The 26,573-nt window shown below is 41.5% G+C and overlaps 1 protein-coding gene across 1 annotated transcript in view; it reads left to right on the top strand.

Annotated features, from left to right (window-relative positions):
- LOC126284210 (odorant-binding protein 59a) overlaps positions 1-26,573 on the top strand; it is a 154,921-nt gene that overhangs the window by 62,085 nt on the left and 66,263 nt on the right. Inside the window, exon 3 of the mRNA XM_049982977.1 lies at positions 13,321-13,496. Coding sequence (XP_049838934.1) covers positions 13,321-13,496 — 176 coding nt within the window. The remainder of the gene's footprint in view (positions 1-13,320; positions 13,497-26,573) is intronic.

The raw sequence follows: 26,573 nt of genomic DNA, 5'->3' as shown, positions 1-26,573 counted from the left end.
AGCTGTCCGCAGAATCGTCTGAGCCTCTGGTTTAAGCCTTCCACTCGGCTCCAAACCAGAGGACCGCGATCGGTTTTCGGAACGATACTACAAATAGTTAGCTCTGATTCCACCCCGCGAGCGAGGCTTTCCGCCTTCACCAACTCCGCCAACCGCCTGTACGAACTGAGGATGACCTCTGAACCCAGACGGCAGGAGTCATTGGTGCCGACATGAGCAACAATCTGCAGTCGGGTGCACCCAGTGCTCTCTATCGCCGCCAGTAGGGCCTCCTCCACATCTTGGATGAGACCCCCCGGCAAGCAGACAGAGTGAACACTGGCCTTCTTCCCCGACCTTTCCACTATTTCCCTAAGGGGCTCCATCACCCGCCTAACGTTGGAGCTCCCAATAACTAATAAACCCCTCCCCCCGTGTGCCTGCTCAGACCTTGCTGAAGGAGCAGCCACATGTCCACTCACAGGCAGAGCGGGCGATGCCACACGGCCAGCCTCCACATTGACCCTCCGCCTCGTGCGCCGCGAACGCCGCTGAACCCGTCACTCCCCTTGGGGAGAGGGTGGCCCCCGGTACCCGCGAAGATGTCTCGACAGCAGGGACAGTGGGTGAAGAATGTAACACCTGGGGTGTACCTTGCGATGCACCAGACTCCCCACTTCCGCTACACTCCGAGGCAGCAGCCTGAAGACGGCTGACCGCGGACATCAACACGCTCAGCTGTTCGCGAAGAGTGGCCAGCTCCTCCTGCATCCGTACACAGCAGCCACACATCCTAGCCATCCTAAGAAATCAATTTACTATAGACTGTTAATCAGCTTTTAACTAGACTGCTAATTCACTAAAGGCGGTTGATTATTGACTAAACTGTGATTGCTAACCACTTCTTGTAGAAACAAGGAAAATAGCACTACCTGTCTCTGGACGGTATTGAAAACAAACACTAGCACTACTAGCACTATGGCTGACTAAAGGGACTCTCTGACTGTATTCAAAACAAAAACGAGATCTATGGAACACTTAATAGCACTCTACTAAAAAACTTCCTAAAAGCAAAAACACGCAGAAGAAGAAGTGACAAGTAAGAAAAATACAGATAATACTTAAATTAAGGTAGCTCGCTGCACAGCAGACGTGAAGCAGACGGCGGTTAGGGCGACACTAAACATTACAATTTAAAATACATGTGCATGAAAATTTATAATTGAATTTACTTGTCACTTGGACATTACAATTTTAATAGAACTATAAGAATATTAACATAAAAATATACAAGTAGGATAACAACATACAAAAAAAAGCTACTGATTCTCACATCAAAGATTCTTTCCATTCTTACATTAACACTGTTTCACACTTTCATAGAAACAGCAAGTATTTACATGTGAGGAATTACACATATTTATTATGTCAGGGAAATCTTAACTGCGCTTTTATTGTCAACGATTCATAAACTCTTCAATACTGTAAAAACTATTGCTCAATAACATGTTTTTTAATTCTCTTTTAAATATGTGCAGTTATGGTATTATTTTTAGTTCTTTGGGGAGAGCACTGTAGAGGATTTTGGGTTGGTATAGTACACTGTGGAAATCATTCCTATTCCTTGTTTCGTAGTTGTGAGATTCTCTGTTTAATGTAGAAAATTCCCCGCGTTCTTTTAAGAAACATATGCTTTCATATATGTATAAGGATGGTACTGTCATGATTTTTAATTCTTTGAAAGCATGCCTACAAGAGTCTCTATATCCTATACCTTTTATTATTCTGACTGCCTTCTTTTGTAGTCGAAATGAATGTTTTGTTAGACTGTTGTTCCCCCAAAACTGTACACCGTATCTTAATAAACTGTGCATGAATGAGAAATAAACACAAAACACTGTTTTAGCATTGCATGAGGTTTTAAGCATTCGTATTATATAACATGTTTGACAATTTTTTGTTCAATGATATTACATGCTTTTCCCATCTGAAGTGTTCATCAAACCATACTCCCAAGAATTTAGTGTATGATGCTTGTTCAACCTTACACTTACCCAGTTCTATTGTAAGGTTAATTTTTATTTTATTTGTAATACGTTTGAAATTGATCCACATTGTTTTTTTGGAATTCACAATGAGTCTGTTTTCATTAAACCATCTGTCTGCTTTGTCTGTTGCTAATGTGACTTTTTCCTGTAAGTCAGCTTCACTATTTGCTTTAACAAACAAACTTGTATCATCAGCAAACAGTACTGCCTCTGCTTCAGATAGTTAACTTGGTAGGTGATTGATAAATATTAAAAACAGTAATGGCCCTGGGGTACTCCGTACAAAACTCCCTCAAATCTTGATGAATATGTCCTATCCGCATGGCTCATCTCCACTTTCTGATACCTGTCCGACAGATATGATTTAAGGCATTTGTGGGCAACTCCATTTATCCCACAGGCATATAATTTCCTAAGCAGTAACTTATGGTCGATGACATCAAAGGCCTTTGATAAGTCTAAAAACAATCCACAATTTATTTCAAAAGTAGTATAGGATTAACTTTTCATTTTAGTGCAATACAAAAAATTACTTAATTTTGTGCTAACATACATTACAGTATTTAACTGCTAATAATTATAATATTACAGCACAACATAGTCTTCATAAATGCCCCATAGAAGATTGTTATGACCTTGCTGTTCATCTTATAAATTAATGACATGGCAGTGACCTTAAACTCCTTGGAAAAAATGCAGTTATTTATAATGAAACACTCTATGAAAAAAGTTGCACAAATATAGTCAGGTCTTGGTAACATTTCAAACTGGAGCAGATACTGGTAACACATTTTACATGTCCAGTAATACAGACTGTGTACTTGACAAAACAAAGAAAAGTAGTAACCTGTGACCACAATATCAGTAGATCGCAGTTGGAAACAAACAACTCATGGAAATACATGGTTTTTAACAATTTGTGGAGTTAATAATTTTCTCTTAGTCACAAGTCTTCTGACTGGTTTGCTGCTGCTCATCACAAATTCCTCTCCTGTGCCATCCTTTTCATCTCAGAGTAGTAGTTGCAACCTATATCCTCAGTTATTTGCTGGATATATTCCAAACTCTGACTTCCTTTACAGTTTTAATATCTACAGCTCCCTCTAGTACAATAGAGGTGTAGCATCTATAGGTCGTATCAACCACAATAAACATCATGTTTGGACTCTTATTGCTCTGCCGAGCTTCTATGTTAGTTTTTAATTCTGTTCTATATCTCAAGATGTGTACACATTTATGACTAACTATGAAATATATCTCTATGAGGAATTTAATGGAGATAGTTATTGCATTCAACCGATAATCATATCCCGATCCCATACTGATGGCCCCGAAGTTTCTACATCTTCCATGACTTCCATGGAAGGTGTTATAAATCAACAGGTTATGTGAATCGTGCCATGGCTACCTCACCCAACGCTTTGTTTGAAGATTTGGAGGCCCAACTACGACAACCAGGCCACTCCAATCCTTCGCCAGCGGCCGGCTCTCCACTAGTTGACAGTGATTCATGATCTCCAACCAAGTTAACCTCAAACTTTGTTGTTCTACAATGCTCAAGTGCTACACCATTAACTCAAACAATGCACACAAGTTTTGTGTCACCGGACTGTGCTCGCGAACATATGAAATGAGAAGTGGATAATCTTCAGAATTGTGTAACTACCGATCGATTATGTAATGTTCAACATGATCTACATTCGCACATGTACTTTGACTGTCAATGGGCCGTAATGTTGGTTACTGTCATACTGTGTGCAACGCCGCCCTTTTTGCAAAATGTACACGCTATCAACCTATTCTGGTTTTGCCTCACTTGCAAACTAATGAGCAACATTTACATGCACCAAATTCACCTCGCTCACCCAAAAGACCTGTTGCTCAGTTTTTTTGCCATGTGGGTTTGAGCACGTCTTACGGTGCTTCACCTTCTAGGAACGTTTTACTGCAACAATGTGATCTTCAGCAAGATTCACAGTTAATTTATAGTCCTACCACATGGAGTGTGTTCTTGATGTGCACACAAAGCTCACACTCTCACACTGTTGTCACACGAATTACCAATGTCCTCCCACTAACCCCACCCCCTTTATTGTATTTTTGAGACAATGGAACCCACCGTTGTTACGGATGTGCTTGCCAATACCACACCTATGCCTATGGTGCCAGGCTGCAGTACAGCCCCTCCTACCATGGACCAGCAGGCCTTCCAAGATACAGCAAAGCTGCTTTCATCCCCCTCCCCTCCCCTCCCCCCCCCCTCTCTCCCCCATGACTGTCTGCCGAAGATGCCCCCTTTATATGGGGACAATCCCATATCATGGTTTGCACTTGTAGACCATCTGTTCAAGTTACATCACGTGTTTGATGTTAACTCTAAATTCCTATGTCTCGTCACATATCCCAATATGTCCTGTAATGTTACAACCTCCATGATCACTCGGACTTAATTTGTGATGTACTCCTCTCGCCACCATCTCCACCAAAGTATGAGTTCACGAAGAAAACAATATTGGTCCAATTCGCCTGTTCACCACAAGAATTAATCATCGAGGTCTTGTACAAGGAGCACTTGGGGGACTAAAATCTATCACAGCTCTAGTGACACCTTTGATTACTTGTAAGTGAACATACAATGCTGGACGATACTCTGTGGGTGGTATGGTCCGCCAAGTTACCTATCGACCTACAGATCGGCTTGCTACCACACTCGTTCAAGTCAATCGGCTCTTGTCTTGGCATCGCAGACCAGCTGTATGCACTGCTGTGACAACACCAGCCAGCACACCACTCACCACTGGTTGGCACAACTGCTCCTGCTTACCGGCCGTCTGCGGGCAGAGGCTGAGCTCATTCCACCTCCGTGCCATCTACACCGCTTGGCAGTGTCCTCTTGCTCTCTCCTCTGTCTGAGCACTCAAGAATTGCCCATGCACTATTATGTGTCAGTATACATCCCAAAACAAATCAATGAGGATAAGCCTCCTCCGTTGCCGCAGTCTCCGCCATCGCCACAACCGGCTCATCTGTGTTGTTGGTACCACAAGATTTTTGCTGATGATGCCAAGAAGTGTCGATTACCTTGCCAGCACCCAAACGCCGACCGCAGGATCTGGAAGGCACCGAGTCCTGGTGGGAATGTCACAGGCATCCTCACACCTTGCACTCCATCTACTCGTCCACCTGGCCAAGCAGTCGTTTATACTCGACCGACATTTCGTCACGGCTCATCTTCCTAGTTGACACAGGCACTGATGTGTCTATCATACCCACATCATCGGTTCCTACAGCCTTTTCACCAATGAGGTCACTTCTACGGGCTGTAAACACTACAATGTGACAACCTCAGGCTCTGTCAAAGTTACGGTGCACCCATCTCTTTCTCTGTGTGTTCCATGGACTTTCTACATTGTTGACATCAATGAACCAATTCTCGGTATGGATTTTTTGTCACATAACAAACTCTTTCCGAACGTGGTTCAGAGTTCAGTGCTACACCATCCCACTAACAGTCAGATACTGTGCTCCTGCACTTATGTTCCACATTCTGCTTCTCTTGCGACCTGTGAGTTAGTACGCGAGTGCTCCACCATCGGAGGCAACACTGTGACCTGCGTCACTAACCTTCTGTCAGAGTACAACTTGGTGGCACAACTCCACTGCGAAAATGATGAGCCAAAATGATGAATAGCACACACTTACAATGAGCTTCTCGCAGCTCATACCTCTCTGCTGAAACTGCAATCCACAGTGCTGCCACATAATTGTGTTTCTCCAGCAGACACCAGCTCAGACACTCAGCAAGTTAGTCTCAAAACATTAACTGCATGTGACGATTCACGTCCGGTAGACACCACGCCCACAACAAGCTCACTGTATTCAGTGCCATGTGTCTCAAACAGAGCTACTAATGACAGTCGCATGTGCAATATGACCACGCCCACAGTGCAGGCAGCTGCTCCGCGTGTTTATAAACATTCCCCCTCTCTCATACACCAGCTGCCTGACTTAGCTGCCATCACTGTTCCCCACATGATGCCAGTGCCTCTCTCACCTGCACCAGTTACCCAAGGCAAGGCTGACAACAGACAGTTGCTGAGCGTCCTGACCCTCTCGGCACTGCGCGTGCAGCTGACCTCTTCAAACAAGCACACGCTGTGCTCACGTAATAGGCATGTGATTTCCTGCTGCTTTTTCCCACTCGTGCTAATGGTTACACCTCATTGCACCCCACTCATCCAAAAACTTCACATCAGGATGTTGCTCAGTCTCATGTGCAGTTCTCAGTTTCTTCCATCACTGGCGGAACAGCACACAAGATAGTTACCACTGCCAGCCCTCCTATTACACACATGGTTAGACACCTCAACCCCATTAAGTTACGCGCAGCCCATCAGCAAATTAACGAACTTTTGGAGGCAGGTATCCTGCAACCGTTGGGCAGCAACTGGTCTTCACCGATTCACCTCGTCACCAAACAAGACGGTTCTTTCCAAATGCACAGCGACTACAGATGCTTAATCGCTCATACTGTCATGGACAACTACCCAGTGCCAAACATAAACAATTTTACTCATATGTTATCGGGCACCACAATCTTCAGTGTTATTGACTGTTTGACTGTAAACGTGCCTATCGCCAGATTCCTGTAGCACCAGAAGACATTCCAAAGACAGCTATTATCACGCTGCTCAGTTTGTTACAATACAACTTCATGCCATTCAGCCTGAAAAATGTGGCACCAACATGGCAACGTTTCATCAACTCAATCTTACGACAGTTCGAGTTTTGCTTTGCATACCTGGATGACATACTCATTTTCAGCAACTCGGCTGAGGGACACGATAATCATTTATCCAAGATCCTCCAGACCCTGAACTCCAATGGCGTTGAGGTCAACAAGGACAAAGTCCAATTGCGCCAGGCTTCTGTCACGTTTTTGGGTTACACTGTCTCCACAGACAGAATACAGCCTCCCAAATCTCGCGTGCAGGCCCTAACATCACTGCTGCCTCTGCCTACTTACAAAAAACTCCAACATTTCTTGGGTACAATAAATTACTACCATCAGCATCTGCTTTCTGCCACCACTGTGCAGGCCCCGCTGACAGACTCGCTGTCAGGCGAACTCTTCAGGCCTTAAACCAGTTTGCTGGACTAAACCTATACTGGAGGTCTTCAAGGCTCTAAAAACTTCCTTAGCTCACGCCATGACACTCGTCCATCCTGACCTGTCGTTGTTGTTGTCCATCACTACGGACGCCAGGGACCTAGCAGTGGGGGCAGTACTATAGCAACGCAAAGGCGCCATGGTTTCTCCTCTTCCTTTCTTCTCTAAAAAGTTGTCTACAGCTCAGAAGAAATATTCCTTTTTTGATATGGAGATTCTGGTAGTCCATGAAGCCATCAAACACTTTGGCCGCGACATCAAGGGCCCTTATTTCTTCATCCATACTGATCATAAACCACTAGTGGACGCTTTCTGTAACCCTTCCGAGGGCCCATCCCCTAGGCATTTCTGCCACTTTGATTTAGTCTCTCAATTCACAACAGACATTTTCTACATCAACTGCACAGGAAACATCCCCACTGATTTTTCCTCACAGATCTATACTGTCTCATGCACCACTGATTTATCCATCCTGGCCACGCTCCAGACCTCTGACAAGGAATCTCAAGCTCTCCTCACAGATCCTGAAAAATCTCTTATGTTTACCAAAGCCAAGTTCCCTGTCGTTATGGATGAGGTGTGGGGTGATTCTTCTACTTGCACCCTGCGGCCATTGCTCCTGCCCACATTGTGCCAGCAAACCTTTAACGACTTGCATAACCTCACTCATCCTGGCATCTGCACCAACACATGGCTCGTATCTGAGCGTTTCATTTGGAAAAATGTTAAACAGGACTGTCAGACCTGGGCAAGCAGCTGCGTTTCCTGTCAACGCAACAAATATAGCCACCACATCTCCCCTTCACTAGGCAAGTTTGACATTCCGCAAGGAAGATTTCATCATGTACATATCGACTTTATCAGTCCAGAGGGCCACAGCTATAGTCTCTCCACAATCGAGTGCGTGTCTCACTGGGTGGAAGCTGTTCCTTTATCTCACATCACCATTGAAACTGTGGCCAACAGCCTTCCACCCACAAAGCAATGGCTTAGTTGAACGGTGGCACCGCACCCTCAAAACTGTCCTCAGGTACCATGACTGCCTCTGGTACGAGGGGCTTCCATGGGTGTTACTCGGTCAACCTTTAAACCAGACTTACAGAGAACCATCTCTGAATTCGTTTTTGGGGAGGACCCAGTCTTACAAGGGAAACTTATCCTTCCTCAAGCAACTGAGGATTTTCTCCCCTCCCCAGATTTCATTAGTCACCTGCGCACTCACTTCAAACATGCACAGCTAGACTCACCTGTCAGCCATTCCCCACTGGACACTTACATGCCAATTGCACTCAACACTTTCTTCCACATTATGCTCAGGGATGATACCATTAGACAACCCCTCCAAACACTCTACCTTGGCCCCTTTAAAGCACTATGGTGGGGCTAGACAATGTTCGACATTATAGTTAAAGATCGTCCTCAAACTGTTTCATTGCACAGGCTCAAACCTGCTTTCGTGGACTTCGATGCTCCTCTGCTGTCTCAGTTGGATCCTTCTGATAACTTTTTCACCATGGAGACTGAAAATACATTGTCCCATACCATGGTGCAGTTTTCTCCAACCCATGATTTGTCATTGCCATTCGCAGGTTTTCCAGGCAGGTTGCCATCCAAACCCATATGCAGGTTTTGACGCCACTTCACCGATTGCAGAGATTCCCTCTCCCACATTCAACCTGTGCTGCAACATGCCACCACACCATATGGATGATGTGTTGATTGTCACCTCCGATGTCCATGTGCTCAAGCTCCTAACAGACACCATGGGCTCTCTCATCAAAGGGCAGTTAAATGTCAGTGTAGTGCATAGCCTGTCCCTCCCGCACAAGTGCGACCCATCAGAAATTCATGTGTTCATCTCCTCGGGTGGCTCGATCTGCATTTGGGGTGGGCGCACCTGCACCACACTGCAGGCCATTCCACATGCCTGCTCTTTGGCCGGCCGATGCATCGTCCGCCCCGCTGGTTGACTGACTACGAACTGGACCTTTCACCAAGCACTCCACCTCCGCACTCCATCTTGACCGAGATGGAAATCCTGCTCGTGCACCTGCCATCTCGCATGACTACTACTGACACCAATGCCCACATGACCTCCACTCACAGGTGGTACTCCGTACTGCTGGGGGTGGGGGTTGGGGATGAAGGGGGGGGGGGGAGGGGGGATCTGTGTGGCATCGATAGGTTGTATCAACCATGATTAACACCATCTTTGGACTCTTATTGCCCTGGCAAGCCTCCATGTTAGTTTTTAGTTCTGTTCTGTATCTCAAGCTGTGTACACGTTTATGACTAACTACGAAATATATCTCTAGGTGGAATTTAATGGGGACAGTTATTGCATTCGACTGATAATTGTATCCCGTTTCCATAGAGGTTATTCCTTAATGTCTTAATAAATGTCCTATCATCCTGTCCCTTCTTCTTATCAGTGTCATTCTTTTCCTCAGCAATTCTATGGAGGATCTCTTATCTAATCACTCCACCTAATTTTCAGCATTATTTTGTTGCACACATCTCATATGATTTGATTCTCATCTCTTCAGGTTTATCCATAGACCATGTTTCACTAACTGTGCTCAAACATACATTCTCAAAAAAATTTTCCTCAAAGTAAGGCCTGTGCTTAATACTAGTAGAGTTCACTTGGCCAAGAATGCCTTTTTTTGTTATAGCTAGTCTGTTTTTTATGTCCTCCTTGTACTATATACCATGGGTTGTTTTGCTTCCTAGGTAACAGAATTCTTTAACATCATCTACTTCATGATCACCAATTCTGATATTAATCTGTTCTCATTTCTACTACTTCTCATTACTTTAGTCTTTATACAGTTTACTCTCAACACACATCTTTTACTCATTATACCATTCAATTGACAGATCCCATGATCTTTGTTCCTTTCTGTGATGATACCAATGTCATCAATGAATCTTATCATTGATATTCTTCCACCCCGAATTTCAATCCCACTCTTGAATCTTTCTTTTATATCAATCACTGCTTCTTCATTGTATAGATTGAATGGTGGGGGAGAAAAACTACATCCCTATCTTAAACCCTTTTTAATCCAAGCAGTTGGTTCTTGGTCTTCCAGTCCTATTGTTCCCTCTTGGCTATTGTACATATTCCATATTATTTGTCTTTCCCTATAGCTTACCCTTATTTTTCTCAAATTTTAGATTACCTTGTACCACTTGACATTGTCAAATGCTTTTCTACGTCAACAAATACTGTGAATGTGTCTTGTTTTTCTTTAGTCTTGTGTCCATTATCAGCTGCAATGTCAGCATAGCCTCTCTGGTGTCTTTACCTTTCTTAAGACCAAACGTATCATGATCTAACTTATCCTCAAGTTTCTTCCTCCATTCTTCTGTATATTATTCTTGTCAGAAACTTGGATACATGAGTTGTTAAGCTGGCTATGCACTAATTCTTGCAGTCTTTGGAATTGTGTGGGTAATGTTTTCAGATGGTACAATACCAGACTCATACATTCTACACACCAACGTGAACAGTCATTTTGTTGCCACTTCACTCAAAAGTTTAGAAATCCTGATGGAATATTATGTACCACTTGTGCCCTATATGATCATAAGTCCCCCAAAGCCCTTTTAATCCACTGGGCCATCTATCTCTTCTCTATGGACTCCTGTTTCTTCATATATCACATCATCAGACAAGTCCTCTCACTCATAGAGGTCTTCAATGCACTCTTTCCACCTATCCACTCTCTGCTCTGCATTTAACAGTGGAATTCCCGTTGCAGTCTTAATGTTACTGCCCTTGCTTTCTATTTCACCATATGCTGTTTTGACTTTTCTGCACGCTATGGCAGCCATCCTGACAATCACCTCTTTTTTTTATTTCTTCACATTTTTCATTCAGCCATTTCATCTTAGCTTCTCTCCACTTCCTATTTATTTCATTCCTAAGTGACTTGTATTTCTGTATTCTGAATTTCCCTGAACATTTTTTCTAACTATAAATCAACTAAAGCCATAAATATAACAAAATATTCTATAGAATTGAGCTTTGAAGCTACAGCACTAGAAACTAAAATGGCTAGGAATTTATGTTGTGTATTAGGTTTGTATCAATCACCAAATGGTGTAATTAAAACCTTCTTTGAACAGCTGGAAGATATGATCCAACACCTCTCAAAAACATATGCTTATTTGATCATTATAGGAGATCTGAACATAGACATGAGTAAAAATACAGACAATTCTAAGACCCGACTGGACTTATTGTGCATATACAATCTAAAAATAAAAACAGATAAACCAACCAGAGTAACAAAGCATAGTGAAACTATAATTGATCATGTAATAACAAATATTCCTACATGCTATTGTGACACACAGGTAATAAACTCCACATTAGCAGACCATTTTGCAATCATGATAGACATAAATATAAAGACTAGTGATTCAGTGCAGAAGATATGGGAGATGAGAAGACAGAACTACCCACATGACATAAATCTGCTAAAAATGATGTTAGAGGCAGAAGACCAGAAAACAATATATGCAGCTAAAGATGCAAACACCAAATGGAACCAGTTTTTTTCTTTATTCAATTATTATTTTGATGTTACATACCCTGTTAGTAAAAGGCTTGTCAAACAGCAACAAAAAAACAAAAGCTGGGTGACTGGAGAAGTAATCCATGCCAGAAATAATCTGAGAGTGTATTATGACCTCCCCCAAAAAAAAAAATACTGAGGCCTACACCACACTGTATAAAATAAAAAAGAAAGAGTACTGTAGTTTTATCAGAGAAACTAAAGCATCATTCATCAAGATGTATATAGATAAGGGAAAGAACTACTCAAAACGTTTATGGTCGTTCATTAATGAAGAGAGAGGAAAAGTAATAAATTGGGCACAGGACATCTGCCCACTGATGAGTGGGAAAAGCAAAGCAAACCCTCTAGAAATAGCCAATACTTTTAACAGATATTATATTACTGTAGCAGACGAATTAATAAGACAAAATAAAACAAATGAAGTAAGTAAATTATTAAACCCCCCACATAAAAATCATACTATAGTTTTCATACCTGTTTGTTATTTGGATTTGTGTGTACATATGATGTGAAGCATGTAATGATTAGGGACTATTTCTGTTTAATTATTTGTTTCATTTATGTATAATGAAATCAAGTTTGATGTTAATAGCCTATTGTATGACACACCCAATACTCTCAGCTGGATTTTCAGCTGGAGTCCATGGGCAAGAATAAATAAATAAATAAATTTTACTGATGTTGTTGCTGTTTTTGTCTTCAGTCCAAAGAATGGTTTCATGCAGCTCTCTGCACTACTCTATACTGTGCCACTTCCTTCACCTCTTACTACTCATAACTACTGCAACTTACATCCTTCTGAATCTGCTTGATATATTTATCTCTTGGTCTCCCTCTATGAGTTTCACCCTCCACACTTCCCTCCAATACTAAATTGGTGATCCATTGATGTCTCAAAACGTGGCCTACCAACTGATTTCCTAGTGAAGTTGTGCCACAAATTCCTTTTCTCCTCAGTTCTGGTCAGTACCTCCTTAGTAATTAGTTATGTGATCCACCCATCTAACTTTCAGCATCCTTCTGTAGCACCACATTTCAAAAGCTTCTATTCTCTTCTTGTCTTAACTGTTTATTCTCCATATTTCATTTCCATATATGGCTACACTCCATAGAAATACTTTCAGAAAAGATCTGCTGATGCTTTCATCGATAAAATGAAGAATTTCTTCAGTTACCCATGATTCTTTGAAGTTACGTTCCTTGTAGGGGCAGTAAATATGATTGATGGTGTGCTTTTAGGTTTTCAGCCAAACACTGTTTCCATTTTTATGCACAGCTCAGTTGAACGCTCAAAAGTGCACAAATATTCAAACACACCAAGCAAACCTGAGAGGTCAAGATGCCTGATGATCACATAGGTTCAATCGCAGATAAAGCAGCTGTCAGAGTATATGTGTTTTTTCCAATAAACTGCCTTTTATTTCCTCTTCTCTGATTAAAATCATAGAAATATTTGACAGTTTATGTTCCTGATATATTTCTCAGCAGTTTATATACATATTTTTTAAAAACCTTTTGCATTTATTTTGTCTAGGCTATGGTTTGCATGGCAGTGGTAGATGCACTGCCAATAATGATGGATACAACAATAACAGAAACAACATGAATCAAAATAACATGAATGGCATGAGGCAGAAGCCACGAAATCGTAATCGAAGATCTGGCCAGCAGTCTGAAGCAGCAAATGTTGATTTGGAAGATATTGAACCTGTAAGTATGACTTTATTATTTGATACACCTCTTCATCCTCTTGGGCATTTCGTCCACTACAAAGTTCAAAACAGATATACTGTAGTCTTATATAGGAGTATTATCAGATGTACGAGTGTGGTGAAAAAATATCAAGAAATTTAAACATCGAAAGACAAAAATGAAACAATGGAATATCCAGGATGGGTTGTAACAATATTATGAAAAAGAAAGTTGCTACTCACCATATAGCAGAGATTCTGAGTTACAGATAGGCCTGAGACTACAGTCATGTGTGTGAGTTGTGTTTGTGTGCACACGTGTGTGTGTGTGTGTGTGTGTGTGTGTGTGTGTGTGTGTGTGTGTGAGTGTGTGTGTGTGTCTACATCTATTCCTGACAAAGACCTTAACAGCCAACAGCTTTATATGTGACAGTCTTTTTGTTGTGACTATTTGTGACTAAACAGGAAAAGAGGATGATACCCCTATTGGCAACCACAGAGTTGGTAGTTCACTTTGGACGAGGCTAACATTTGCAACATGGCAGCTAAATGCTGTGGAGTTGACACCATATGAAGAATAATCTACTTGGTGTGGAAGGCTACAATGTTAGTGAGAGTATATATGAATGTAAATATGGTGAGGGGGGTGGGGGGAATGGCAGAAGTGGTTCACTGTCACTTCTGGTGAAATTACTGTGGTAGCTGGGTTGGAGAGTAAATGAGTAGATTTAACACAATCAGTGTCAAACTCAAATTATAGTGATGAGACTGTACAGCCCATGTCCAACAAGCACAATACTGGGCTATTATAAATGATTCATCTGTTTTTAAAGTTCTGTATTTTCCAATGTATTACATTTAAAAATATGACTGATGTGTGGTTAGAACTGAAAACTGACCGAGTTTGTGTTGTGACTATTGGAAAACTTGTGACAGAACAACAAAAGACTTCTTGTGTGTTTGAATATCTGTTACAACAGAGCAGCATGCATTCTAAAGGAATTTTGGAAAAGAACTTTCGAGTAAACAGAACATTGTGTTGTTTATTTATGTTAGGGATTGAAAACACTTGGAGTCAAGATCGCACATGAACTATTTTTTAATTGGATTTATTATTAATTTAGGCTATCAATTTGGCCATTTTCAGATCTAATACATAAAACAGATTTTTTCTCATGTCAGCAACATACAATGGCTTACAGAACTGCACATAATATTGTAGCAGAATTCATGAGCATATACAAAATTAGTTACAGAATACACAACATAAAGCATTCTTGATTATTGTTAGTGCCATTACAACTTCATACAACATTAAAATCTTTCCTAAAATGACAACATCCATTCACAACATAATTAAAAACAGCTTTTCATTGCTAGTGGCCAGTGTAATTGAACAATGTCATAAAACTGAAAATATACATTAATATAGAGAAGAGGCCACAATTCTTGTCAACAGATGAGTATAATATGAATACACTGAACATTGTGTTTCTTGTACTTTGTAATGGACTTCATCCGCCGTACTACTCATATGTGTCACGTCACAGCATCTGATGATCTCTGCCATGTAATGATGTAAATACTGATTGCATCAATTAACAAGTTGTAACAGGATAACACCTTTGGTAAGATATCTTTTACATTTAGTCATTTTAGTGGATAGTTCTTTATGTAAATAATGTTTTATTTTCACTGCCTCTTCTCTACATTAATACATATTTTGAGTCTTATGAGTATTGTTCAATTACATTGGCCACAAAGGACGAAAAGTTGTTTTAAATAATGCCCGCATTCTGAAGAAACACTGGGTCGGAACTGTGTTTTGTCCTCCGAATAAAACTCGTGCACTGGTGGGGAGCGCCAAAGATGACCTCGGTTTGAGGAAGGCCGGTGTGTACCAGATTCCGTGTCAATGTGGCAAGTCGTATATTCGTCAGACGATGCGTACTGTCGAGGATCGATGCCGTGAACACCAGAGGCACACTCGACTGATGTATCCGAGCAAGTCGGCGGTCGCTGAACATTGTCGGGAAATCACGCTATGGAGTATGTCCGCATGAGTATTCTGGTACAGACGTCGAGATACTGGGACAGCATTGTTAGAGAGGCCATCGAAATTCGCACCAATAATGACCTCATAAACCGTGACTGTGGCTATAATCTTAGCAAGGCTTGGGAACCAGCGATTGGGTTAATCAAGAGTAAATCGAGCAAACGCAGAGTTGTGACGACCACGGCGGACAGAGCCATCACACTGATGTCATCTCAGACGCCGTCGCAATCTGTTCCACCACGCTACCGTGGCATGGGGCGCGGACAGCAGAGGGAGCGCGCCGCGTGCGGAGGGTATTTAAATCGGCCGCCGTCGCAACCGAACCCAATCCCCCTGAGCAGCCATAGCATATGGATCTCCGTGCTGGCACGTTCACAGGAGCTCAGTCCGTCAGTCCACCTGATGATGGCGACATGTTTGATCGCCAAAATATTGTGCCCGTTGGACACTATAGACCAGCAGTACACCCGTGGATATTTTGATTATCAAATACGCCGGGAGAAACTCAAGAATCACATCAGTGCATTGGTTGTTTCATCTCTGTAACATAATCATCATAACTGTTTAAGACTTCTGCAGGATCTATTTGAAAACTGCTAGGAACATTGCATTGTCTCCCAAATAATAATTCATTCTGGAATGAGTAGTTATGTTGATATGAATACAGCATATGGGATCCAGGTATCCCAATCTCCTGTGCATGATTTACATAATGTCACAGTGATTTCTCTCAAGTGATCCAGTCATCTGAGGAGGGTATGCTGTATTCTGAATTTTATCGACATGCAATAATTTGAATACATGTTGAGTCTGTTCTTTCAGACATGTCAAAAAAAAGACAAAAATCTGATCCTGCAGCCACTATGAATGAAGACATAAAGGAAATGAAAACTTTAGCTGCCAGTGGGAATTGGTTTATACCAATGGGCCCATCTGAAAATTTGTGTTGGAGCTGGATTTGAACCAAAGTCTCCTGCTTACTTGTCTGAAAGACAGATGCCACATATACATAATTATGGCAATGACAGCCAATGATCCCTTCAGTGCAGATGCACACCAAGTCCAAACTCTTACAGGAATTGGTGAGGTGCCACAAGTAATGGGGCCAATGAGCAGGGGCATGACATCAGTAATGTGTGGCATAAGTTGAGAATTTGGTTCTGAGAGGCAAGGTGTGTCAGTGTAGTCTGTGTGGACGTGATGACTACTGTGTTTGGATGGCATAGTGGTCAGCACAACTGCCTAGTAAGTGGAGACCCAGATCTGAGTTCTGTTCGTGCACAAATTCTCAACTTGCCCCATTGGTATTAATCAATGCCCACTGGCAGCTAACATTTTCAATTCCTTTGTGACTATTCATTGTGTCACTAAGAAAGTTACTCCACACACCACTTAGCTATATTTGGGGTATTCCAAATTTTAATACTATCTTTTCTATGAATAACCTTGCTACTGTATCCACATCATTCTTCTCAATAAGTTCAGTAACAACAAATTTCATTATGCTTCTTGGAAAGTTAAAAAGTATTTATTGCCTTGTTGTAACTGATTCAATAGGCCAACAGTATCTATAACACATCTCTCAAAAACATGTTGTGGTGTGGTGATTATTGGTCAGGGCATGTTTATGTGGGTTCTCACAGCTTATTTTTCTGGCAACTTTCACAACAATGTATGTAATCTGCAATGTCAGCTTTCATACCTTCCTACATGTAATATCCTTTGATTCCCCTCTGTTGGTGAATTATGGTAAAGTTTTAATATTGCTAACATGTCCTCAGTATCCAGTTTAGTCCAGATTAGCTGCTGAGTTACACTCAGCTGTGTCTCACCATGTCTCCTCTCTGATAAACAGACTTGTTTCACCCATGTCATCCACCCTAACTAGATTACCAGAAGAGCTGTTACCCATGTTTGTCATTAATGGATGAAGGTCATCATTCTCAGGTGCCTTGATTGCATCCTTCTCTTCTGTGTTTATCATTTTGACTGTACAAATGTCCTGTATCCCTGACAGATTATCTGCCACTTGATTTCATTTCCCATTCTTATACAAGATCTGGTAATTGTATTCCTTTAGTTTTAGATGATACTTCATAAATCCTGATGAATGGTCAGATATGCTACTGGTTATGGTTTATAATCTGTACATGTTTGAAGCCACACTCTCTTTCTGTCTTGTCCTCTACCTGATTTGTTCTTGTGTGTGTTCATTCCCTGCAAGCTTGACCACATTTTGCACAGTTAGCTGCTACCTGACATGGTTATTAGCAGTACTTTCCCAGCTACTTGGATTAATACTGGCCTTGGTCAGACCTCTTCTGCAGACATTCTTGAAGTGAAGGTGTGGCCTTCCTACTGGCCTAACACCATTGATACAGTACTCAATACAGCATTTTTTTACTTTTTTATTTTTTTTCAGTATTTGCTCAGGATTCATGTGCCCGACGTGTTCCAGCCTCTTTAGGCGCTGGTGGTTCAATAATGCAAGAATGCTGGTTGTGCTTGTGGGACATTGGTGCTGGGTACTCTATCCCTCCAAGAGATCTGAAGGATCCTCCGGAGCCAGCAGAGATTAAAGCTGTTCATTTCTGACTTATACTTAGTAACAATTGTCCATGTTTCACAGCTACAGAGAAGTGTGCTGGTAACACATGAGCTGTATACATGTAAGTTCATTTTTATTGTGAACAGTCCATTGTTCCATACCCTGTTTTCCAGTCCAGCCTTGACAGATGATGCTTTTGCAATTATGTTAATAACTTCAGTTTCCATAGACACGTTGCTACGTATTGTAGATATCAAGCAAGTAAAGTCATCAACTACTTGTGGAGAACTGCCATCAATGCTGATAGGTGGAAGGTTGGTGGTGCCCTGTGCCATGATCTTAATCTTTTGAGGCTGATGGTAAGAGTGAATTTTTGACATCCTAGTGATAATTTGTTAATTGGATACTGCAGCTCTTCCTTGTTTGCTTGTTTGACTGCATATAACAAATCATGAATAACAACTTTATTTTCTTTGGTCTTTCCTTGAGGCTGGCAATGCTGAAAAGATTTCCATCAGACCTAGTACATAAATAGACTCCCTCCTCACAGTCTTCAAAGGCAAAGCTCAGCAGAAGGGAGTTGTATAGAGTAGGAGTTAACACACACCCCTGCTTTACTTCATTATTAACAGGGAGAGCTTCAATGTTTTACTGTGGAAGCAGACTGTTTCTTGCATTTTCTCATGGAGAGAGACAGTTATTTGTCCTGATTTATGTGGGCATACACTCTTCTGCAGCAACCTGAAGAACCCATTTCTGCTCACGAAATCAGATGGTTTAATAAAATCAATAGAAAGCAATATAAAGTGACCTCTGCTGCTCATGGCACTTCTCTTGCAGTTGTCATAGAAAGATCATCATATCCACAGTTGATCAGCCAGATCTGAAGCCGCATTACGATTCTGAGTAGATACTGGAAGCTAGGATTTGTAATTACATTAGGTTGACTCTTTCATATGCCTTCCTAGCTACACTTGGCACTGAAATGTCTCAGTAATTGCAGTCACTTCTGTCCCCTTTCTGTTTATGTATATTCAGTGGGACATACCCTAGTTCCCATCTGGTTGTGAGAAGTGACTATAGGTGCCTGAGAAGGACAGAATCATTATGCTTAATAACATGTGCAGGGATTCTGTCTGTTCCTGGAGTCTTCCCATTAGCAAGGGAATCTAGTGCTCTATTGAGTTCTTTCGTAGTAACTCTTCCATAAATGGCATTTGTTTAATGATGTCAAATGAATCCTTGCTAACCTCATTATCAGCTGCATACAGTTCAAGGCAGTGTTCAACACAGCATTCCATTTTCTTGCTTTCATCAACTCCAGAGGAGCCATTCATACTATCATGCATTGCCTTAGTGTCCCCAGAACTGGCCGCTTCCTGTGTACCTGTACATAAATTCAGTTATTTGCACATTCGTTATTGTATAATATTTTATCACCCAACATATAGCTAACATCTCTCATTCAGTTGTTCTATATGATTGTTCGCCTTTACTCAAAGTTCTAGGTTCATAAGCCACTGCTAAGTCCGTGCCTATCACACCTTGACAGTGGATCTCCAACTAGCATCTGTCATTACAATGGACTCTTTTTAAAAATCTGGGTAATGTAGGATTGAAGGTTTAACAGTTTCTCTTTTAATCAATGAAATGCATTTTCCTGCTCAATATTCCAGCTGTAAGGCACCCTGTTCTTCAATAATTCACATAGGGGCTTAGCCGTTTGCTGAAATTACTGATAAATTTCCAGTAGTATGCTGTTATGCCTACGAAAGCTTTTAATTGGGTGATAGACTTTGGTTGAGGCTATTCATGTAATGCTTTCACTTTCTTTGGATCAGGCTTCAATACTCATGCTGTCAATGAATGATCTAAAAAGGTAACTTTTTTCCTTAAAAATTCACATTTGTTCACTCCTAATTTTAGATTATGGCAACAAAGGCATCTGAACACTTCTTCCAATAAGCTGTTGTGTTCTTCAAAAGCTGATCCAAATACTATTATGTCCTCTAAATGTATAATGGCCTTTTCTCCTTAAGCCCTGTTAATATAGAGTTCATTAATTTCTGAACATACTAGGAGTTGCTTTTAATACCATTGGCATTCATTTGTATTTGAAGTAGCCATATGGCATATTTAACGCTGTTTTTTTTTTTTTTTAATCTTTTTTTTTCTATCTAGGAATACCTGATAGTATCCCTTCAGTTGGGACACACATTTTTTAGGCTTCAACACTGTTCAGCTGATATTGTTATCACCAAGTTTTTCTTCATATTTTTAAATATATTTTAAACCAACATCCCTCTGAAAAAATGTACAGTGAATATTAGTAGTAATTACAAGAAAAGGAAAATGAAAGAATGGTATACTCCACAGTTAGGGCAACTGAAAAATACTGTTTGGCAGTATTTCAGTCTGTACAAAACCAGTAAATCAGAACTGTATAAAGAACTGTATGCTAGAGCCAAATACAAGTATAGGAAGGCAATAAATGAATCAAAGAAACTGTGAAACATAGTAAACATTGAAAAATCTAACAATAAATGCAAAAAAGCCTGGAGTGTAATAAACTACATTGCTCACACTAAACACAAAGAGGAAATCACCATTACCCCAGAAGAATTTAATAAATATTGCATTCAGTACATAGAAGAAATTAGTAGCTGAATAAACAAACCCCCTGAAAATGCACTTAGTATTATGGACAGCCGCTTTGAAAAGCTTCCCCCAAGCACCTTCACTTTCACAGAAGTGAGCCCAAATAATATCCTAAAAATAGTGAAAAATTTCAAACCATCAGTTAGTGTTGATTACTATGATATGTCATGTAATTTGTTGAAAGATGTTATTGATTGTGTGATTTATCCCTTAACTTTTTGTATTAAGAAATGCCTAGTTGAAAGTAAGTTCCCCACATACCCAAAATTTCTAGAGTTGTGCCCATACATAAAAAAAGTGGAAAGGAACTGTCCAGTTAGTTACAGACCTATATCCATAACCCCAGTTTTTTCAAAAATTTTAGAAGCAATTATGTATTGGTAAGTTAGTGCCTACTTGGGTAAACTAAATATAGTTAGTGATAAACAGTTTGGATTTAGGAAAATGTAAATCCGCAATGGATGCTATGGACTCCCTCGTAAAATTAGTCCTAGATGTGTTCGAGGCTAGGGACTATGCCCAGGTTACATTTTGTGACCTGGGCAGCGCCTTTGACTGTGTAGAGAATGACACTGTGCTGAATGAGCCAGTTTACTATGGTTTGGTAACAACAGTATAACTATCTTCAGGTCTTTTCTAGAGAACCGTCAACAAGTTGTTTGCATTGGTAGGGAGAAATCAAATTTGGTTAATGTTAGGTACGGAGCATCTCAAGGGTCGGTGCTTGGACCTTTACTGTTCATACTAATGATTAATGACCTGCCCTTATTCATAAATTCTCACACAATATTGTATGCTGATGACACAACTTTTATACCTAAAAGCTCTGGTCCAGGTACAGTGGAGACACTGACCAAAAATACCCTTGCTCAGTCCTCATTATGGTTCAAAGCTAATGGCTTCTTGTTAAATGAAAACAAAACCCAGACACTTTCCTTTAACTTCAAAGAGGTTCCTAACTACCAGGAACTAGAAACTGTCAAATTTTTAGGTGTTACTATTGACAATACATTGACATGGGAACCACACATTAAAAATATATTGGCTAGGCTTTCAAGAGTTATTTATCTAATTAGAAATTTAAAGAGACATATTCCCAATGACTATGTGAGATCAGCATACTTTGCCATCTTCCAAAGCATCATCTCTTATGGAATATTAATGTGGGGTACTAGCTGTCATGTTAATGACATTTTAATTTTACAGAAGAAAGTAATAAAATAATAATGGATTCTGATAAAACAGAACATTGTAAACATCTGCTTATTGAATTGCAGTGTCTTACAGTAGTAAACTTATTCATCTACAATGTTTTATTGTACATTAGAAACAATGTCTCTAATTCTGTGTTGAGAAGTAATATTCATAGCCATAACACTATAAACAGAACATCTGTAGATGTGCCATATCATAGATTATCAAAATTGCAGAACTCCTACCTAGTTCATGAACTAAGGATGTTTAATAGACTAAGTGCTGACTTCAAATAACTGCCTGTAAATATTTTTAAAGCTAAATTATACAAGCTACTAGCAAACAATCTGTTTTACACCATTGAAGAATTCTTTGAAAATGAAAATCTACATCTACATCTACATCCATACTCCGCAAGCCACCTGACGGTGTGTGGCAGACGGTACCCTGAGTACCTCTATCGGTTCTCCCTTCTATTCCAGTCTCGTATTCTACGCGGAAAGAAGGATTGTCGGTATGCTTCTGTGTGGGCTCTAATCTCTCTGATTTTATCCTCATGGTCTCTTCGCGAGGTATACGTAGGAGGGAGCAATATACTGCTTGACTCTTCGGTGAAGGTATGTTCTCGAAACTTTAACAAAAGCCCGTACCGAGCTACTGAGCGTCTCTCCTGCAGAGTCTTCCACTGGAGTTTAACTATCATCTCTGTAACGCTTTCGCAATTACTAAATGATCCTGTAACGAAGCTCGCTGCTCTCCGTTGGATCTTCTCTATCTCTTCTATCAACCCTACCTGGTGCGGATCCCACACTGCTGAGCAGTATTCAAGCATTGGGCAAAAAAGCGTACTGTAACCTACTTCCTTTGTTGTCGGATTGCATTTCCTTAGGATTCTTCCAATGAATCTCAGTCTGGCATCTGCTTTACCGACGATCAACTTTATATGATCATTCCATTTTAAATCACTCCTAATGAGTACTCCCAGATAATTTATGGAATTAACTGCTTCCAGTTGCTGACCTGCTATTTTGTAGCTAAATGATAAGGGACCTATCTTTCTATGTATTCGCATCACATTACACTTGTCTACATTGAGATTCAATTGCCATTCCGTGCACCATGCGTCAATTCGCTGCAGATCCTCCTGCATTTCAGTACAATTTTCCATTGTTGCAAACTCTCGATAAACCACATCATCATCTGCAAAAAGCCTCAGTGAACTTCCGATGTCATCCACCAGGTCATTTATGTATATTGTGAATAGCAACGGTCCTATGACACTCCCCTGCGGCACACCTGAAATCACTCTTACTTCGGAAGACTTCTCTCCATTGAGAATGACATGCTGCGTTCTGTTATCTAGGAACTCCTCAATCCAATCACACAATTGATCTGATAGTCCGTATGCTCTTACTTTGTTCATTAAACGACTGTGGGGAACTGTGTCAAACGTCTTGTGGAAGTCAAGAAACACGGCATCTACCTTAGAACCTGTATCTAAGGCCCTCTGAGTCTCGTGGACGAATAGCGCGAGCTGGGTTTCACACGACCGTCTTTTTCGAAAGCCATGCTGATTCCTACAGAGTAGATTTCTAGTCTCCAGAAAAGACATTATACTCGAACATAATACGTGTTCCAAAATTCTACAACTGATCGACGTTAGAGATATAGGTCTATAGTTCTGCACATCTGTTCGACGTCCCTTCTTGAAAACGGGGATGACCTGTGCCCTTTTTCAATCCTTTGGAACACTTCGCTCTTCTAGAGACCTACGGTACACCGCTGCAAGAAGGGGGGCAAGTTCCTTCGCGTACTCTGTGTAAAATCGAACTGGTATTCCATCAGGACCAGCGGCCTTTCCTCTTTTGAGCGATTTTAATTGTTTCTCTATCCCTCTGTCGTCTACTTCGATATCTACCATTTTGTCAACTGTGCAACAATCTAGAGAAGGAAGCACAGTGCAGTCTTCCTCTGTGAAACAGCTTTGGAAGAAGACATTTAGTAATTCGGCCTTTAGTCTGTCATCCTCTGTTTCAGTACCATTTTGGTCACAGAGTGTCTGGACATTTTGTTTTGATCCACTTACCGCTTTGACATAGGACCAAAATTTCTTAGGATTTTCTGCCAAGTCAGTACATAGAACTTTACTTTCGAATTCATTGAAAGCCTCTCGCATAGCCCTCCTCACACTGCATTTCGCTTTGCGTAATTTTTGTTTGTCTGCAAGGCTTTGGCTATGTTTATGTTTGCTGTGAAGTTGCCTTGGCTTCCGCAGCAGTTTTCTAACTCGGTTGTTGTACCACGGTGGCTCTTTCCCATCTCTTACGATCTTACTTGGCACATACTCATCTAATGCATATTGTACCATGGTTTTGAACTTTGTCCACTGATCCTCAACACTATCTGCACTTGAGACAAAACTTTTGTGTTGAGCCGTCAGGTACTCTGTAATCTGCTTTTTGTCACTTTTGCTAAACAGAAAAATCTTCCTACCTTTTTTAATATTTCTATTTACGGCTGAAATCATCGATGCAGTAACCGCTTTATGATCGCTGATTCCCTGTTCTGCATTAACTGATTCAAATAGTTCGGGTCTGTTTGTCACCAGAAGGTCTAATATGTTATCGCCACGAGTCGGTTTTCTGTTTAACTGTTCAAGGTAGTTTCACTGGATTCTTTGTCCCTGCCACCCGTTATGAACGTTTGAGTCTCCCAGTCTATACCCGGCAAATTAAAATCTCCACCCAGAACTATAACATGGTGGGGAAATCTACTCGAAATATTTTCCAAATTATTCTTCAGGTGCTGAGCCACAACAGCTGCTGAGCCCGGGGGTCTATAGAGACATCCAATTACCATGTCTGAGCCTGCTTTAATTGTGACCTTCACCCAAATCATTTCACAATTCGAATCTCCGTCAATTTCCTTCGATACTATTGCACTTCTTATCGCTATAAACACGCCTCCCCCTTCACTGTCCAGCCTATCTCTGCGGTATACATTCCAATCCGAGTTTAGGATTTCATTACTGTTTACGTCTGGTTTCAGCCAACTTTCTGTTCCTAGTACTATATGGGCGTTGTGACCGTTTATTAATAAGAGCAGTTCTGGGACCTCTCTATAGACGCTCCTGCAGTTTACTATTAGCACATTAATATTGTTATTCCTTGTTGCATTTTGCCTACTCCTGCCTTGCCGCGTCTCAGGAGGCATCTTGTCGGGCCTAGGGAGGGAATTCTCTAACCCAAAAAAACCTCATGTGCACTCCACACGTACTCCGCTACCCTCGTAGCCGCTTCTGGCGTGTAGTGCATGCCTGACCTATTCAGGGGGACCCTACATTTCTCCACCCGATAGCGGAGGTCGAGAAATTTGCACCCCAGCTGTCCGCAGAATCGTCTGAGCCTCTGGTTTAAGCCTTCCACTCGGCTCCAAACCAGAGGACCGCGATCGGTTCTGGGAACGATACTACAAATAGTTAGTTCGGATTCCACCCCGTGAGCGAGGCTTTCTGCCTTCACCAACTCCGCCAACCACCTGTACGAACTGAGGATGACCTCTGAACCCAGACGGCAGGAGTCATTGGTGCTGACATGAGCAACAATTTGCAGTCGGGTGCACCCAGTGCTCTCTATCGCCGCCGGTAGGGCCTCCTCCACATCTCAGATGAGACCACTGGCCTCCTTCCCCGACCTTTCCGCTATTTCCCTAAGGGGCTCCATCACCCGCCTAACGTTGGAGCTCCCAATAACTAATAAACCCCTCCCCCCGTGTGCCTGCTCGGACCTTGCTGAAGGAGCGCCCAGAAGTCCACTCACAGGCAGAGAGGGCGATGCCACACGGCCAGCCTCCACATTGACCCTCCACCTCGTGCGCCGCGAATGCCGCTGAACCCACCACTCCCCTTGGGGAGAGGGTGGCCCAACCGCGCCCGGTGCCCGCGAAGATGTCTCGACAGCAGGGACAGTGGGTGAAGCATGTAACACCTGGGGTGTACCTTGCGACGCACCAGACTCCCCACTGCCGCTACACTCCGATGCAGCAGCCTGAAGACGGCTGACCACGGCCATCAACACGCTCAGCTGTTCGCGAAGAGTGGCCAGCTCCTCCTGTGTCCGTACACAGCAGCCACACGTCCTATCCATCCTAAGAAATCAATTTACTATAGAGTGTTAATCAAATTTTAACTAGACTGCTAATTCACTAAAGGCGGTTGATTATTGACTAAACTGTGATTGCTAACCACTTCTTGTAGAAAACAAGGAAAATAGCACTACCTGTCTCTGGACGGTATTGAAAACAAACACTAGCACTACTAGCACTATGGCTGACTAAAGGGACTCTCTCTGACTGTATTCAAAACAAACACGAGATCTATGGAACACTTAATAGCACTCTACTATTAAAGCTTCCTAAAAGCAAAAACACGCAGAAGAAGAAGTGACAAGTAAGAAAAATACAGTTAATACTTAAATTAAGGTAGCTCGCTGCACAGCAGACGTGAAGCAGATGGCGGTTAGTTATTCTAATGTGTACCTATTTTATGTAAACCAGTTTACATCAATATAGTAGTTTATGTAGAAATATATGCTCTCAACTTTGTCTATTGCTGTTGAGGGAGAAGTTCAAGTCTGTTACAC

The sequence above is a fragment of the Schistocerca gregaria genome, chromosome 8 (genome assembly GCF_023897955.1).
Source record: "Schistocerca gregaria isolate iqSchGreg1 chromosome 8, iqSchGreg1.2, whole genome shotgun sequence".
NCBI lineage: Eukaryota > Metazoa > Arthropoda > Insecta > Orthoptera > Acrididae > Schistocerca > Schistocerca gregaria.
This window is presented reverse-complemented; position numbering and strand designations above follow the sequence as displayed.